Here is a 17,274-nt window from a genome sequence, read left to right on the forward strand (position 1 = left end):
TTAGATTTTAGATAAATCACTCTCATCTTCTTATTGGCTCACACGGACGATAACATATTGTACCTATATTCAGAGCTACGCCTGCAGATTCATGAATCATCTGCTGTCACAGCTGCTGCTAATAACATTAACTATGACATCGATATATTCAAGGGTCCAAGTAAGCCAGGGCAGTGTGACAATGATTCAGATGGTAAATAGAATTAAGCCAGCAGTCATTTTGTTATTTACCCCTGTGCTTTTCCTACTGTGGCATGAAAAAGGCTATAATCAAAGAAAAGGTCCTGAATTCCTCCCTTGTAGTCCCACAGATGTACAGGAATCATCTCTTCCTGTCAGACATTTGCAGGGAGAATCATTCCTGATTTTACATGCACATTATCCAAACAAGATATTATAAAAGATCTGTGCAAAAGTGAGTTAGTCTGTGACAAAAATGCCAATAAGTTTGTATCAGTTTGTATCATCATATTTCCAATTTCTGCTTGTAGAAAATTGTTGTCAAACCCCTGAGCAAATGGGCAAATTTCTTTAAAGAACGTGAGAATAAGGCAATGAGCAACTTTGCAAGAAATGACCCCCAAAAATAGCAAGAAATTTGTAAAAGTTACAACAAAATTCCTAAATATGAAGAAAAAAGGAAAGTTAAAAACAAAAACCAACAAGGAAATCACCTAAAAAGGATATTAAAATAATATATAATATTAATACTTCGAATATGCACTTTTGTTCTCTGTATGAATTGCTGTTTCGTTTTATATTCTCTCTTTCTTTATTTCCTCCTTTCTTTCTTTCTTTCTTTCTTTCTATTGTGTGTTACCTGGCAAGGGACTGTGGGTGTAAATTCTACATTATATACATTATACATTTGTATTTTTTACTGATATTCATTAATATTCTCTGTCAATTTTAAATAAACATTAAATAAATAAAATACGCAATTGTAATTAAAAAAAATATATGCACTTCTTTTTACATTTTCCCTAGTGTTTTTATGTTTTTTTTGGTTGTTTTTTTTTTTTTACAATTTTCAAATATTTCTCACACTCATTTGCAGGACATTTTTCTTTTTTTAAAAAAAATGTTTAGGTAATCTTTCGCCAAGATGCACATTGCCTTTTTTCCCATGTTTTCGTGACAAATCAAACCAATTTGTTCAGATTTCAAAAGTTTAAATGCCTCTGAAAGGCATCTGAACGCTGCACAGGAAAACTGATGTAGATCCTGGCTTCAAAGGGTTAACATCCTTGGCATCTTTTCAGCCAAGTCCTTGAAAATCCCGATACCAGATGCACAGCATTTAGTTAAATGTGCTGTTTATTGGTAAAATCTTGAACCATACTCTGCCCAATAATTTATGCACAAACGTGCAAAAACAGTGTCGAGAAACAGGCCGAACAACGACACAGGACTGCTGAAAGTAGAAAAGCACCATTCCTGCTTCATGGTTTCAGTCATGTTAAATGACCATAAGTGTAATTCCAGTCGGCGACACAAGAGAGGCCCTCTCTCTGCCCTCCATACCACAGACTGCAGGGAGACGCCAGACCAACGCACAGGAGGGAGGGGGCGGCAGCAAGAGGGAATTTTAATGCACACTCTTTACACCACACACACACACACACACACACACACTAAAGCACATATATCACTTTAAGGTTTACAATTTAAGCATTCTGCTGACGCTCTCCTTCAGGCGGCATTTTGGAAAGAGAGCCAGTATGGCATCTCTGTCTGACTAATGTGATCTTTCAAGTGTGTAGCACTGACCCCCAGCAGGATGTAGGATTTCAAGATGACTTTAAAAGGGTTTTGTAGTTTTGTGCAACATGAGGTACAGCAGCTCTGGTTAGATTTACGGATACTGGTTGCAATGGTGACCTGTTTTAATGGCGGGAGAAAAGTATTAAAACATCACATGAAACTTTTCGAAGCCACTTCTGCAGCATAATCCACCCTGTGCTCAGCGCGAGGGCGTATGTTTTGTTAGAACGTTGTAGGGGAACACGTGTGAAACGGGAGGTTTGGGGTCCTCCAGCAGAAAATTTTGAATGTCAAACACTAAATTTCCTGCATTCTGGTGAATTTTTATGCACCACTTTGTGCCTTTGTTGCATCAATTTGTGGAATTTTGTAAAAATAAAAGTCCTCTGATAGATAGATTTTGGGGGGGGATGTAACATGCCCCTTATGATAGCTAGATCTGCACCCGTCATTAAAAAGATGAAGGTAGCAGAGGACATTTATTTGGGAAAAAAAAAAATTAAGACTCTCATACCAAAAAGTGAGGAGAAAGGGGCACAAACTGGTGCATAAAACTTCACTAGAATGCAGAAGATTAAGTGTCTGATGCTCAAATTTTTTGTGCCAAAGACCCCCCCAAGTCTTAATGCTAGGCTCGGCTAAGCAGCTTATCTTTAAGGGAAAGATATGAGAGTGGTGTTAATCTAACTCCTGGGGTAAAAAAAACGAATGAGTGTTTTTTTTTCCAAAAAAGTCTTCCATTTGGAGTTTGTGGTTTGTGTGTGACATCACTGTGAAGTCATCAACCCATAATTTTCGCTTGGGCCCACAACTACACAAACAACATATTTAAATGTTTTACCTTCCAATATGACCAGTTTACATTTCTCATCGGTTTTTGACATTAGAAATTTTGAGTAAAGAGTGACCCCCTGCAGCCACCTTTCTGTGTCTTCTCCAAAGATCCCTACTCTGAGATTCCAAGAGGCTAATCTGAAATGGTCTGGTGATCCGGCTGCAGTGTTTTGGAAAACCAGTCCGGTACAGAGGTCAGATCCTCATCAGCTCCGATGTTTGTTTACATTCTGAGGCAGAGCCACCAGGGACAGACAGTGCCCATTTCAAAGTTAAACCGTGGGAAGAAACAGGGCGATAAATAGCACGGAGAGACAGATTGAGACAGTGACACTGAGACTCTTAGCCCGGTGGTCTAAGATATTGTGAATACCAAGCATCTGTGACGTTTGAATTTGGTTGGGGGGCTTTGTTGCTTTACTCCCTCTCTTTCTCCGAACTCACTTTTCTTGATTCTTTTTTGTACTTAAATGAAAGAAAAACTCTCCAAAAACCCTTCTAAAAACATGAAAGTGATTGATTTCATGTCAAATCATCACTGTAATCAATTTAAAAGTGATGCACACAGCAACTTTTCCAGTGTCCACCTCTGAAAACACTGTCTCAGTGTAAATATTGAACAAGTGACCAAACAAAAAAAGACTGACCTTTTATCAGACAGAAAGTAAGGAGGTAGAGGGATCAATAGCCAGTGAAAGATCATGATGAGTCTGATCTTTGTCCAACAACTCACACCATTAATCTATTCCAGTAAGACTTCAGTCCAGTATTGATTTGAACACATAAAAGGCATCAATAGTCAGTGAAAAAAGCACTCCTGACTTCACCAGTCAACAGTGCCATGACTTCATTCCAGATCAATTCTCCCTGTTACTGACCTTTACAGCATTGACATTAATTATACATTTTTACTATTCTAAAAAGAAAAAACTGAACTGATAATGAAGTTGCAGCCAAGAGTTAAATGTCTCACATACATCAACCACTCGCATGTATTTATAAACTAATGTGCTTCGTTTGTACAGAATGAACACATTTTTTTTGTAAATAAGAGCTGCATGTTCATTAGGTAGTGATACCAATAGAAGTATATCATTATGGACTTAATGATTAATTATTATTTTTGCATCAACAGGAAATTGCCAAATTAAGGGTTACAACATGTAAGGTAGCTGTTGCAGAAGAGTTGATGTTTTAAGTTGCTTTTACTTGTCTCTGCTGCATTGTTACAACAGCTGGTACTCTCTAACATGGGAAGATGTACAGCAAGCGACAGATGGAGCTGAAATCTTCATTTAATTGTAACTCTGTGGTTTAATTAGAGCTAAATTAAACATCCAAACTCTGAACACTCTAATTTTGCATCGTCTGAGATGATAAATGTAAGATAAATATATTAATATGGGCTAATCTCTGTTGGTTTTGTTGTTTTCATAAAGAAAAAAATAAAGGCATTTTAATTTGATTAAATTTGCATTTTCAAAACAACAAAGCAAATATTTTCAATTATCAAAGCAGTTCTATATTCCTAGCCAACTTTCTTGTTTCAGTGATAACTTTTTTTTTTTTAACTTTGCAATGATAAAACATAGTTGATGGGTATGTCTGGAGGTCTGGCTTCACTCTGCAGCTCTATTGTGCCCCTCAGTGGTCAAACGTTTGTAATACAGCTGTATCATCTGCAGGTGGCACGAAAAAAACTTCATTTCCCAAATACTCATACGCAGCCTTCAAAATTAAAGTCTATCTTGTCAATATGTGTTTTTTTTTTTTAAAGAACCGTCTTTAGACCGTACCCAGATAGTGTAGATTTGTTTTGTTGTGTTTTGATTCGATTGAAATCTTGTAGTTAAAAAAGGAAAAGTTTAAACTTACATAATGTACCTTGCTCGATGCTGACTGCATGAAGGGATAAAGTTGGACACTGGTGATTACCAGCTGCAGCAGAAATATATATATGTTTTTAAACTATAAATTGTATATATATAAATTGTAGTTTTTAAATAATTTTTATTTATCATGATTTTAATTTAATGCATTTGTTTTTTGTCTAACTATTTCCTATATCTGTACCAATTTCAAAATTAAAAAAAAAAATTATTTGACAAAGGGCTTCATTTTCAATTTGAGCCAAATGTTTGAGAACATATCAATGACCTAATAAATGAATCAATTTCGTTTCCAGGCAGGCTCAGACTAAAACGCACGTCAACTCGTCAAAGTTTTATTTTGAAGTTTTTTTTTTAACGGAAGTCTAATCGGTCCCATAAAGTCATGTCTATCTAGCAGTAACTGTGCAACCAGTCTTACCGTGCAGTGACAGATCGGCTGCAGCCTGCAGAGTCGGTGTGGACCCTCCGGCCTCCGTCCGTGACTCACTGAAGACACTGAAGCTGTTAGACGAAGATGAGGCTGCTGCCGGTGGTTGTTACCGTGTTACTGACGGTGTCGGTCGCTTATTATGTTTACATCCCGCTGCCTGATGGCATCCAGGAGCAGTGGAAGCTGATGATGCTGGACGCTGGATTCAGGACAACGATGCACCTGGTGAGAGAGCAGAGGTTTTCATCATTTGGGATATACATGTGCTGTGGGCAGAAAGCTGTGAGCAACCTGAGCTTTTCTTATTATCTAATCTGCAATAATTAAAACTGATATTATTGATAGCAATTGTTTTCCATATAAAAAAAAGGTGAGTTGCATGTGCTGCATTTTTGAAAAACCTACTTTTGTATTTGACAGTATTTCAAAAAGACACACGTTTAACCTGCAATACAGTTACACACCTAGCCTGTGCAGACACGGACTTTGACAGTATCTGCTTAACCCTCTGAAACCTGATCAAACTGGCTTGATTTCTTTCAAAAACATGGGAAGATTGCAATGAGCAACAAAAGAAGAAATGACCGAAATATTAGCAAGAAATTGTTGGGGTTTTTTTTAAAGTGCGATAAAATGACCTGAAAATTTGTCTGAAACAGATGAGCAAATAAACTGATAAATAAAATAAAATAAAGAAATGATTGAAATGAAATGACCTGGACGAAGTGATAAAAAATAAAATATTTTTGTAACATAATTATAAATGTGTAATTATGATCATTATAAATATAATCCTCCGTAGCTCTTTTTTCTTTTTTCTCTAGACATTTTTCCTTGCTTTTAATTTTTTTATGAATCTATTAATTTCTTGCAATTTGTGAAACATTTAATACCACGTTGCTCTTTGCCTTTTTACCATGTTTTCTAAAGAAATCAAATCAATTTGCTCAGGGCTTTAAGAAATAATACTTGTGAAAGGCATCTGAAAGCAGCACAAGAAAAGCGATGTCACTGCAGGTTACATGCAAAGGAATAGACGAGAAACAAAAAACAAGTATTGCATTTTCAAACATGCAGAACTCTACATCAAGGCACGCCTTGCCCGGAAACCCCTTCGCCATCATGTGCTGTTATGGATTTTAGTTATGTGTAGTCTACAGTATTTCTCTGCACCAGGAGGTCTTTTCATGCTTGTATCCATTGAGGTTGATTCGCAACAGCAAAGTCAAATGTACAAATGTGTGAAAGAACTTTTTCAGTTTGATTATGAAACTGTATCACTGTTTGTCATGGTGTTAATCTGTGGCAAAGCAGCCATCACTGAGGCTGTCTGTGCCTGTAGGACAATGAACCCTTCACCCTCACCTCTGCTCCACATACTGAAAATGGCACTGTAGGTGAAGAGTAGTGATAGCAGTTATTGCCACACTGGCAGGGAGTCTGCAGATTAATGTTTTACTTCCTTATAATGACTCGTTTGCTCTAAAGCAGATAATACTCTTTGTATAAGTCGTTCATTATTTCTTTTAATTTTTACATGTGGCTTAAATGTGTCCCTTTTATCACATTTATAACAGTCCACAGCATCTAATTTGAGTGTGATACTATAAAAGAGGCTAAAATGGTTTAAAACTGCACTTTCTCCTCTCTGCAGCTGACCTGGTGTTCACATATTATAAATATACTGAAGTACTTCTAAAAACTAACTAGTATAAAGTAAGTTTTTTGATAATACAATACAATTTCATTGTCCACCATCGGTGAAAATTGCAGTTCATCCAAAAAGTACATGTAACATTTGGAACAATATGGTAACAAAAAACACTTCAACAAGTACTATAAACATATCATTCTTGACTGACATTGCTGCAAGTTATTTGTTTTTTTTCTTCTTCATTCTATTGCAAAACAACGCATTAAAACTGAGAAGAAAAGACTGAGGAGGAAGATTTGTGGCTTGTTTTTCTCTATTTTTTTTTGTTAAAAAAATATGATTCCACATTTCAAGTGAAGTTCAAAAAGAGGTTTACTAATGGTGTTTTCATGTTAGGCATGATTGATTTGTACCGTGCCTAAATTCCGATTACCCTGTGTCTTCACTCCCTCGTATGTTGTTTTGTACTCAACCACACTTGCGTCATAATCTACATGACTTTTTTTTTTGTGCTACAGTGTAGAAAAGGCTATTGCTGCTCCGGGGACCGGTGGAGCAGCGAGCGCTGATTAGTATTAAACTGAGTGTTTTAATAACCAGTTAAAAACTCCTTATAATAGTATTAAATGGCAGTCCACCTCTGTTTCAGTACAGTTGCTGTTCACACATGATTCGTTCTGTACCAGAGTGCGCATGAACCGTACTCGAGAGCACCTTTTCAGTGGACTCTGGCACGGATCAGCGTATGGTGCCAGAGTACAGTACGCAGCGTTCACACTAATCAAATGAACTGGACTTTGGGGTCAATATTCTGATCTAGTCCTGGTTCCCTGATGTGAAAGCTGGAGTTGTGCAGTCATAGGAAAACAAGGACTGATTACCCAGAGCCCCATTGGGAGGGGGGGGGCATCAAAAAGCCTGGAATGACAAGCTTGGTTTTGTTTGTAATTTTTAAAGTAATTTTCGAACTGAATTTAAATTTGTATAAAACAACAGTGGAAGCTCTCTGAGGCACCTCTCACCCCTTTATGGCACAATTTGGATTAGTCCACCATTGCACTAGCGCCTCATTCTCAGCGCACAAAAAAACCATCACACCTGCTAACATCTGGCTTTTTAATGCAGTGGGAAAGTGCACAATCAACATTTACATCCGGGTCAAATGGCTCTACAGAAGACACGGGTATTTATCACCTCCAGCTCTGACTGGCATTGATAGGAACATAACACCCAGGTGAACGTGCTAATTCCAGCTCCTTAATTAAGTCCAATGACGCACCGCCACTAATTACCATCCGTCTCCATTCCAACTATTAGTCTGCACCGAGTTTGAAAAAAAGACTGAATAAGTGCGAGATATATAAAGAGAAGTGACCACCGTAAAGCTTCCACAGACCTCTGTTCCCGCTGGTGTCTGCTGTAAACCTGCTCTCCTGTCTGTACGTGACGTCGCACGGACACACCAACAAAACAACAAACACAAACACACATACAAACGCTGATAGAAAGGCAGACTTGTGTGCTGCAGCGCTGTGTTCACTGGCAATGGGAATACTGACTTAAGAGAGTACTCTGCTGACACAGCATCACACTAACATTGCCGGTATGACACCAAAATCTTTGACCCATTAATTTCTGTTACCCTGCACAAGGCTCCCTGAAAACATCGTAGAGTTTTGTGAGTTGTTCAGTGGTTATTGTTACGGTGTAGGGGAGGGTTGAGGAATTTGAATACAGAATAACATTACAGAATAAAGTGTAACCGTGACTCTGATGAAAAAGAAACTGATCATATTGGATATAGATGAGATAAAGACAAAGATGAGGATCTGTCAGCTGAGAGGGTCAGACAGTCCAGGCGGACAGGAACAGTTCAGTGATCTACTGAAGACGAGAAGACACATGAGCTTACAGGCAGATAGAGATAAGAGTTCAGGGTCAGATGACAAAAATTTCACCACATTGGTTGAATTTTCAGCTTAAGGAGTTGATAAAAGTAATATTATATTAAAACTTTGTTATGGCCAAAATGTGCCTGTGTAGCTGCTGGTTCTGAGACGCCACTGTGCCAAGCAGCTGTCTGCTGTCCTTGGTTGAACCCCACTGTTGAGACAGTCTGAGATGTCTGTGGGGAGGAGGGCAGACAGACTCAGTGCAGGAGGACAGAGGTGACTGGGTGAGACAGTTGTGTCTCAATTTCCTGCCAAGAGATTACTTTATTTTGTCTTACCCATTTTTTTCCCTCTTACCTGCTGTTTTCAATCTTTGCCTAAATGTGTCTTGAATCTCTTCTCTGTCTTCAGGCGTCTTTGAAGGCCTGGCTGGGCTTTGACCATTACATCAGGTCCATCCGGCAGTCCACTGAAGGTTTCGATGGCATGATGACGGGGCTGAGCAGTTCTGAGTCTGGTGGAGGGGTTGTGCTTGGAGTGAAAGTCAGTGATGTGACTTTCGCTGACGTCCCTGTCCGTGTGTACGAGCCTCCGGCTGGTGGAGAGGGTCATCTGAGGAGAGGGCTGATGTTTTTCCATGGAGGAGGCTGGGCCCTCGGCAGTGGCAGTGAGTACGGCCATCCCTGCAGTCTTAAAATTTTAAAAAAAAAAAAACAACAGTAAATAATCAAAATTCAAGTTCATAAAAGATTTTTTATCACATGATCACTTTTTTTTTTGCTCTCTATAGGTATAAATCATGTACCCAGTGTTGTAGCACAATGTGTATATTATTTCTTTCAGTAGTTTGTACTCTTAGCTCTGTAATTCAGTTGAAAAAAAGGCTTGTTTTGGGGTTAGAAATACAACATAAAATAAATCTGGCCCTATAATACCTGCAAATTGATATTATTGTCAGTTGTTTAATTGAATTTGATATGTGGTAATATGATTCCACTGTGTCCAGACTGAACAAGGGGAGGTTGTAGTATTACTACTAGTATATAGTAGTAAGGATGTAGTAAAATTTCAAATAAATTGATACTTTTTTTGTTTACTTAAGGAGTACTTCACCCCCCCCAATGTTCATTATTTCAATTATTCACCCATGTAACATTGACTATAGGGAAAAAAAACTTTTTTTTGTCTTGTTTGCCTCCATGGTGAACGAAGAATCCAAACTGGATAAAATTTTTGATATATTGAAGTTTAGCAATTGCTGTATCAAAACATTCATTTATTATTCAATGTAACACGGGATGATGTACAAATGACCATTTGGAGGTTGAAGTATCCCTTTAACTTTTTCATTCTCCTGCATCTGTCTCTCTGATGTCCTCAGAGAAGGGGTCGTACGATGCTATCAACCGAATGTTGTCCGATGAGCTCAACACTGTTGTGGTCTCTGTCGAGTAAGTGCGCCACTCAACATTTTTCTACTCATACACCATAAACTGTAAATAAAGATGGCTGACACGACAGCTCCCCCTAAAGTGAAGCCAAAACATCCCAATAGTCTCCTGGTGTCTGGCTGCAGTATTGGCCATAAAGCCTTACTCCCTCCATGTTGGTAAATGGGACATGAGCCAAACTAAAAAATTTCACATTAAATGCATTTTTTTCAAAGATGGTTTCTGTCATTTCGTTGTTTCACATTATGTTAAGTTTCAAATAGTTATTTGATGCTAAAAGAAAAGGTTTTGACGTCCTGATGGGCCAATCTGTGTGCTCGTGATTAATAGTGTTGCTTGCAGTTAGTCAGACAGGTGTATGTGCGAGAAGTCAGTATCGCAGGGATTGCTACTGTGCAGATTGGCTATTTTGGCTTCATTTATATACAGTGAGAGTGAGCAGAGACCTGTCGTCCATCTTTATAAACAGTCTATGATCTACATTTGAAGAAATAAAAAAATCTATTTGTATGTTAAGTCAGACTGAGCTCCCTTCAGAGCCACATATGATGTTATAAAAGTGCTTTCACTGGTTGAGTCATTGGTGGAGTTAGCCTTTAACTGCGCCCTTAACGGTCTCATTCTCAAAAACTTTATGAGTCTCCAGTGGAGTATAATTTGCAAACGATGTCTGTGTAGGTATCGTCTGTATCCAGAGGTGAACTTTCCAGTGCCGTATTTAGACTGCCTCGCTGCTGCCAAGCACTTCCTCTCCCCAGAGGTTCAGGCCAAGTATGCGATCGACCCTGAGCGTGTAGCTGTGGCAGGTGACAGTGCTGGAGGAAACCTGGCTGCTGCGGTCGCTCAGGAGGTACGTACCGAAGCAATCTCCTGGAAGGATGTGTGTAAAAATGTCCTGCAAATCAAGAGACTGATGCATTATGGTTTCCCAGATTTCCACAGATGACACCATGAGTGGGAAATTCAGCGTCCAGGTGTTGATCTACCCAGTGCTCCAGGCTCTGGACTTCAACACGCCCTCCTACTTGCAGAACCAAAACATTCCCATCCTCTACCGGTCCATCATGGTCAGATTCTGGCTGCAGTACCTAGGCGCTGACCTCTCCCTGCAGTCCCAGTTGCTGTCAAACAACCACAGCTTCTTGCACCAATCAAACATCACCCCAGAGCTGAGGGCGCGGGTAGACTGGACCACACTCCTGCCTCCGAAACACAAGAAGAACTACAAGCCTCTGACTGTGGAGAAAGGTTCTCAGGGGGCGGTGAAGGAGGTGCCGGGGCTGCTGGATGTGAGGGCGTCACCGCTGTTAGCAGGACCAGAGGTTCTGGCAAAATGCCCTCGAGCATACATCCTGACATGCGAATATGATGTGTTGAGGGATGATGGTCTGATGTATGCACGGCGTTTACAGGACGCAGGCGTAACGGTTACCAGCGACCACTATGAGGACGGCTTCCACGGAATTTTCAGCTTCATAAAATGGCCACTGGACTTTGATGTAGGAAAGAGAGCGCTTAGGGGCTACCTCAACTGGCTGCAGAACAACTTGTAAGCGTTTGAGTGTCTGTATGGGTGCATACATGTGTATGAGTGTGTGTGTGTGTGTGTGTGTGTGTGTGTGTGTGTGTGTGTGTGTGTGTGTGTTTCAATGATACAAATGCACTGGTCCTTGCTTTATTAATCATAGACTTGCCAAGGGCTTATGCATTTGCTATTTGTTTAAAGATCAAAGCTCAGGGCCTTCATGCACCTGCAGATTATTTAAGGTCTATTCACTGTAATGTCCGCCGGCAGTGGAGAGAGCAAATGTATTAATATTAAAATTACCAACATTGTGACCCACTCACAAAAATACTTAATAGATGCACAGCCACAAGCTTTCCACTAATGGATAAATGAAACAGCTGCTTCCACTGGGAGGAACCACATCAGTGCACTGAGTGTTATCCACACCACTAACACATGAGCAACATATTTTACAAGTGTTGTAACTGGTTTTATACTCAACTTTTGGAATAGAAGTATTATAAATTACAACTTTGATCAAAAGTGCATGTCAGCAGTGGTTTAAACTGTCAGTAGCACCTTTTCCTTCCAAAAAAAAGAGTATTTATGTGACCAAGTAAGCTACCTTTTATCCAACATTGTAGTCCAGACTTAAATATCTCAACAACGATTGGATTGATTGCAATTAAATATCGGTCATGTTGCCAAAAGAATAAATTCCTAGTGCATTTGGTGAACCACTGATCCTTCATCTGGCAGCACCACGAGGTTGTGGTTTTGAGAAATGTGTTGACAACTAATAAATTGTCATGAAATTTGGGACACACACAAACATCCTCAGAATAACTTTGATAATCCCTTAAAGGGACAGTTCACTCTAATATCAAATCATGTTGCTGTTTATCAATCTAGATTGTTTTGGCGTGAGAGTGTTGGAGAATTTGGCTGTAGAGATGTCTGCCTTCTCTTCAATATAATGTCACTCCACTTGTTGAGCTCAAAACTCATCAGCAATGCTTTTTTCCAAAAATCAAGACCTGGTTACTCAAGATAATCTACAGACCTTGTTGTGAGCACTTTCATGCAGGAAATATCTTCTTTCCAACAAACTAGACCCATCAACCATTACACTATCACTGTTTACATCTCGCATCATCACTAGCACAACCCTCTCGTTCAAAAGTAAACGCACGCTTCTTTATGCATGGTGATATAGTTTGGTAGAAAGAAAATAGTTCCTACATGAAACATCTCACAAGAAGGTCTGTGGATTATTTTAGGTAACCAGGTCCTCATTTCTAAAAAAGAAATTAAAAAGAGACATTGCTGTTGAGTTTTTCAAATGTATCAATTTTTATTTTATTATTTTTTTTAAGATTGTATTTTATTATTTTCTGGAGCTTTGACCACCACAAGCACAGTGCCAATAAAGCTCCATTATATTGGAGAGAAGACAAACATCTCCACGGCCGATATCTCCAACACCTGGCAACCCACACCAAAACAATCTAGATTGCTAAAGAGCAGAACAGGTCAGAAAAATGCTAACATGCTAAAGTATGATTGTGAACGTTGTAAACATTATATACTTAGCATCAGCACTTCAAATTGTCATGTTAGCTTACTGAGATTAGCACTTAACTCAGTCCAGCCTCACAGAGCATGGCTTCAGACTCATGTTGTCGTAAAAAAAGAGCAAAGTTCACATCAAACGTGGGACTGATAACATTTAACATTTAAATTAAAATAATTTTTTTAAAATGGGGAATTCATCGCCTTTCTCCTTAGCTTTTTGTGTGATCGACCAGCTGTTTTTAACACTCATTTTGTGCTCACTGGACTACAAGAAGTTAATGTCTTCCCTGACAGATGATGCTTGACAATCATTAACAAAATGCACTATTTAATTAAATTCCATTTCATTGATTATTCACATTGTGGAGATTCAATGTATCTGAACATGCACTTATTATGGACTCTACTATGGAAGAAATATTCTGTGAATTAATCAAAGTGTATCATTCTCCCTAATATGTGCTCTGCCGAGTCAGCACTGGCTATAGAGTTGTCAGATGTGTACATGCAGAGAACCACTTCCCAAAATGTTTTCAGAGTAACATGCAGGACATCTGAGGTGCAACATTTGCTTTTAAGATGCATGTATTTATATTAAAGGGCTTCAATCTGTGATTTTGGTTTTACATTTAATTTTCACGCCTTTTATACATTCCATGTGGGACACAAGTTTCCTTTGTGTCTCTGCTCTGCCTGCTGTTGTGATTTATAAAAGAACTAATGAAGGACGTCAATAAAAAAACTGTCAAGACGTACTCACGAAGCATAGGTTGTTCTCTTTATTTGCTACTTTAAAAAGAATAATAATTTCCAGTTACACTGTTATACATCATCAGCCTGTGATGTTCAATGTGTGAAATGTTATTTTGTAATAAGTTGCGTTTTTTATGTTTCCCAGCATGCCTTTTGACAAGCATCATAGTTAAAGTGTGATCTGTGACGTTCAGTTTGACCGTTACAGGTACATGACTTGTTGTTGGCTTGTTACAAATATTATTATTGATTTTTGACATAAGGCAACATCCTACAAGTTTAATGGAGTAAAATCTGAAATTGGCATGAGATTAAAATACTCAAATAAAAGAAATCCCTCAAATTTGTACTTAAATAGAGTACTTGAGTAAATGTTACATTCTGTCACTCTTTTTATACAACTGATTGGTTACGGGGCCTCCAAGCATTGAAAGTAATTACCATATTCCATCTTTAGCTTATATAAAAATACTCAAATATGCTGTGGAAATGGTTTCCGACTATTAAAAAGCTGATTAAAAGTTAAAAAAAAGTCCTTCTGGCAAACACATAAATCTATAGGAGGCCAACACAAAGGAGAAAAGATCCGTTCAGATCAAACTGAGGAACACTCACTCATAAAACCCACCGGGAAGACATGAAAGCTGTGTGGTTTTGATGACGCAGCTACTAAATGGATAATTCACACTGCATGTGCTCTCTAAATCGCTATTACTAGAGAATGTGTGGACCCCACTGGGCTCTCACACCTGCACCAGCCCTCAGGCAGTATCAAGACCAGACATGTTTTTGATTCCCAGCTAAATGCAAGTGCATCTCTGGGTCGCTGAATCCAACAGTGCAAATAATTAATGCAACAGCCCCATCTAGTGGACGGACATGAGCATGACCCTCCTCTGGTCCTCATCTGACACCTATTGAGTAACTACTGGTGAAAGTAAGTACAATTACTCAAGTATTTTACTTAGATGCAGCTTTGAGGTATTTGTTCTTTACTTCAGTATCTGAATTTATGTCAATACATACTTCTAGAGGCAAATATTTTACTTTTTACTGTACTACTATTTCTAATACTACAACTATTAAGATATGACACATTGGCAGATTAAACTATCAAACACATAATATGTAGATAAAATGAACTACTCCTCATCCGGGTACAACAGCAAAAATGATACTCAGACATTAATGTGTTAAAAATAATCCAATAAAGAAACAAACATATTGTCAAACATATTCTCATACCTTGAGTAGAATTTGCTGATATGCCTTTCTGTAATTTAATATAGCATTTTCAACGCCAAATTTTTACCTGTTATTAAGTACTTTTACATTGTTTTATTGCTACCAACACTGTGTGATATTACATGGTAGCACACTGAACACATCTTTTCTTTATACCTAAATTTAAGGGTCGAGTGTTTAGGATTTTGTGACATCGAGCTCCGAGGTTGCAGAACTGAAACTTCTGATTAGGAGAATTACAGTAACCGAGGCAAAACACGAATGGTCCTATCTGGAGACGCTGCCAGGTTTGTCCGTTTTAGGCTACTGTAGAACAACATGGCGGATTACGTGGGAGAGGACCCGCTCCACATGAAGATAAAAAACGGCTCATTCTAAGAGGTAACAAAAACATAATTTGCTTTTTCAGTTAATTCTAACCTGATGAAAACATGGTTAAAAGTACCATTTCTGACAATATATGGCCCTTAAACCTACACGTTGGATCTTTAATATCAAACATGGTGATAATCCTCATAAGTGCATACCAAAATGCTATCTTAATCCTTAATTCATCATGTAAAACCTAACACTACATTAAGATTTTTTTGGGGGCCAATTTACTGGGAAGAATATAAAAATGACAGATGATTCGAATGAAGGATATCATGTTACATATTAAACTGAATTGGCTGTGTTTCTGTGCTCCCACATTCACATACAGCGTTTCCTATGAAGGACACACCCTTCCATTGACATACTAAGTCAGGGCGACCGTCTGCGTGCATTGTGCTGCTGTAGCATTTTTAGGCAGTAGTCTTTGTTTTATAAATGAGACAATGAGCAGCTGTAGCGCTCAGCCGGGAGTTTAGGGAGATTCCATGACTTTACAGAGAGGAACGTTGGGAGGAGAAGCCTCAGGGGAGGGAGAAGGGGAGTGGAGGACAGAGGAGGGTGGATGGAGCGTGAGCCGTCTTTTAAATCCATTATTATGTCTTCTGGGTGTTCTTCAAGCTCTTTGCCTCAGAAGGGAAACTGCTTTTATTTCCAGAGACGCAGCAGCTCTCCCTGGGTTTTCCTGTTTCCAATTGTACTTGTAACTGATTTCAGATTTGGGGTTTGGAAAATAGTTACAGAGTCACTGAGGTATTTCACATGTCTGCATGTTTGTCACAGAGAGACAGAAGTTTTTGATGATTTTGGTGTTGACCTGAATATGTTCATTTTATTTTCCCAGGACTTTAAAGTTACAACCCTTCAAATTGCCATAATAACAACAATTCTATATATCAGTTTTTATGGTTAGCGGCGGAGTCCGCCAGTCCAGCGCTTTATTCAAATTACCTTCACACAAGTGATGTCATTGCACAAGTGAACAAGTAAACCTGCATTCTTTCTAATAGCCAGCAGGAGGCGACTCCACTGGTTGCAAAAAGAAAAAGTCACAAGAAAGAGTCAATGGAAAAATGTTTTGACCTGGTATCAACATGCGTTTTATGATCCGAACACAGGGGGATAGCCAGGACTGCTGTTCACATGCGTTCCTATCATGCGTCTCCAGCTTAGCATGATTTCAGATTTCGTAACTGCCCCATGCAGTTGTGTTCACACTTTTGCTAGCTGCTCTGTAGCCTGCCTGCTTGTCAAGGACGCATCTTTTACTTTTATCTTTTACACAAGATACGTGGTCAAATGCATCCCAGTCCACCTCTGCAAGCGGTTTAAGTGATTAGATCACATCAGATTACCTTTACATAGAGCCATACTAGCTGTTTCCCTGTTTCCAGTTTTTATGCTAAACTAAGCTAACTGGCTGCTGGCTCCAGCTACATATAACAGACACAAGAGTGGTATCAGTCTCACTGAACTATCAGCAAGAAAGCAAATAAGTGTGTTCGCATAAATGTTGTTGTTTTTTACCTTTAAGCCTTGAAACACCACAGGATTACAGCCAGACAGAACCTGCTGCACAAGGACATGTCAGAGAGGTCAAAGGTCACCAGCAGTTGGACCTAAGAGGAAGAAACAACACTCATGTGATATACAAAAAGTTTAAACATAGTTTTTAAATGACTCACATCTGCAATAATTCCTCACACACCACCTCTGTGTCTGTTTGCCATGGGACTGTAGACAGGTATGTCTCTCAGGGTGTCATCTTTCCTGCTCGAGGCCAGACAGTCTTCAGATGTCTCTCACCTTCTTCCCAACTTCTCTGACAAGCCTGGGAATTTACACACCGAAGGAAACAAAGGAATTTCTTTCACATTCTGAGATTTTTATCAGTAAAGGAAACAA

At 38.9% G+C, this 17,274-nt stretch overlaps 1 protein-coding gene across 1 annotated transcript; it reads left to right on the forward strand.

Moving 5' to 3' along the window:
- Positions 1-4,907: 4,907 nt before the first annotated feature.
- On the forward strand, positions 4,908-12,706 carry LOC121953653 (neutral cholesterol ester hydrolase 1-like). Its single transcript, XM_042500841.1, has 5 exons — positions 4,908-5,145; positions 8,878-9,133; positions 9,848-9,917; positions 10,596-10,767; positions 10,850-12,706. Exons 1-5 carry the CDS (start codon positions 5,005-5,007, stop codon positions 11,468-11,470), a joined length of 1,260 nt encoding a protein of 419 aa, XP_042356775.1. The 5' UTR covers positions 4,908-5,004; the 3' UTR covers positions 11,471-12,706.
- Positions 12,707-17,274: the final 4,568 nt, after the last annotated feature.

This window comes from Plectropomus leopardus, chromosome 14 (genome assembly GCF_008729295.1).
Source record: "Plectropomus leopardus isolate mb chromosome 14, YSFRI_Pleo_2.0, whole genome shotgun sequence".
Lineage (NCBI taxonomy): Eukaryota > Metazoa > Chordata > Actinopteri > Perciformes > Serranidae > Plectropomus > Plectropomus leopardus.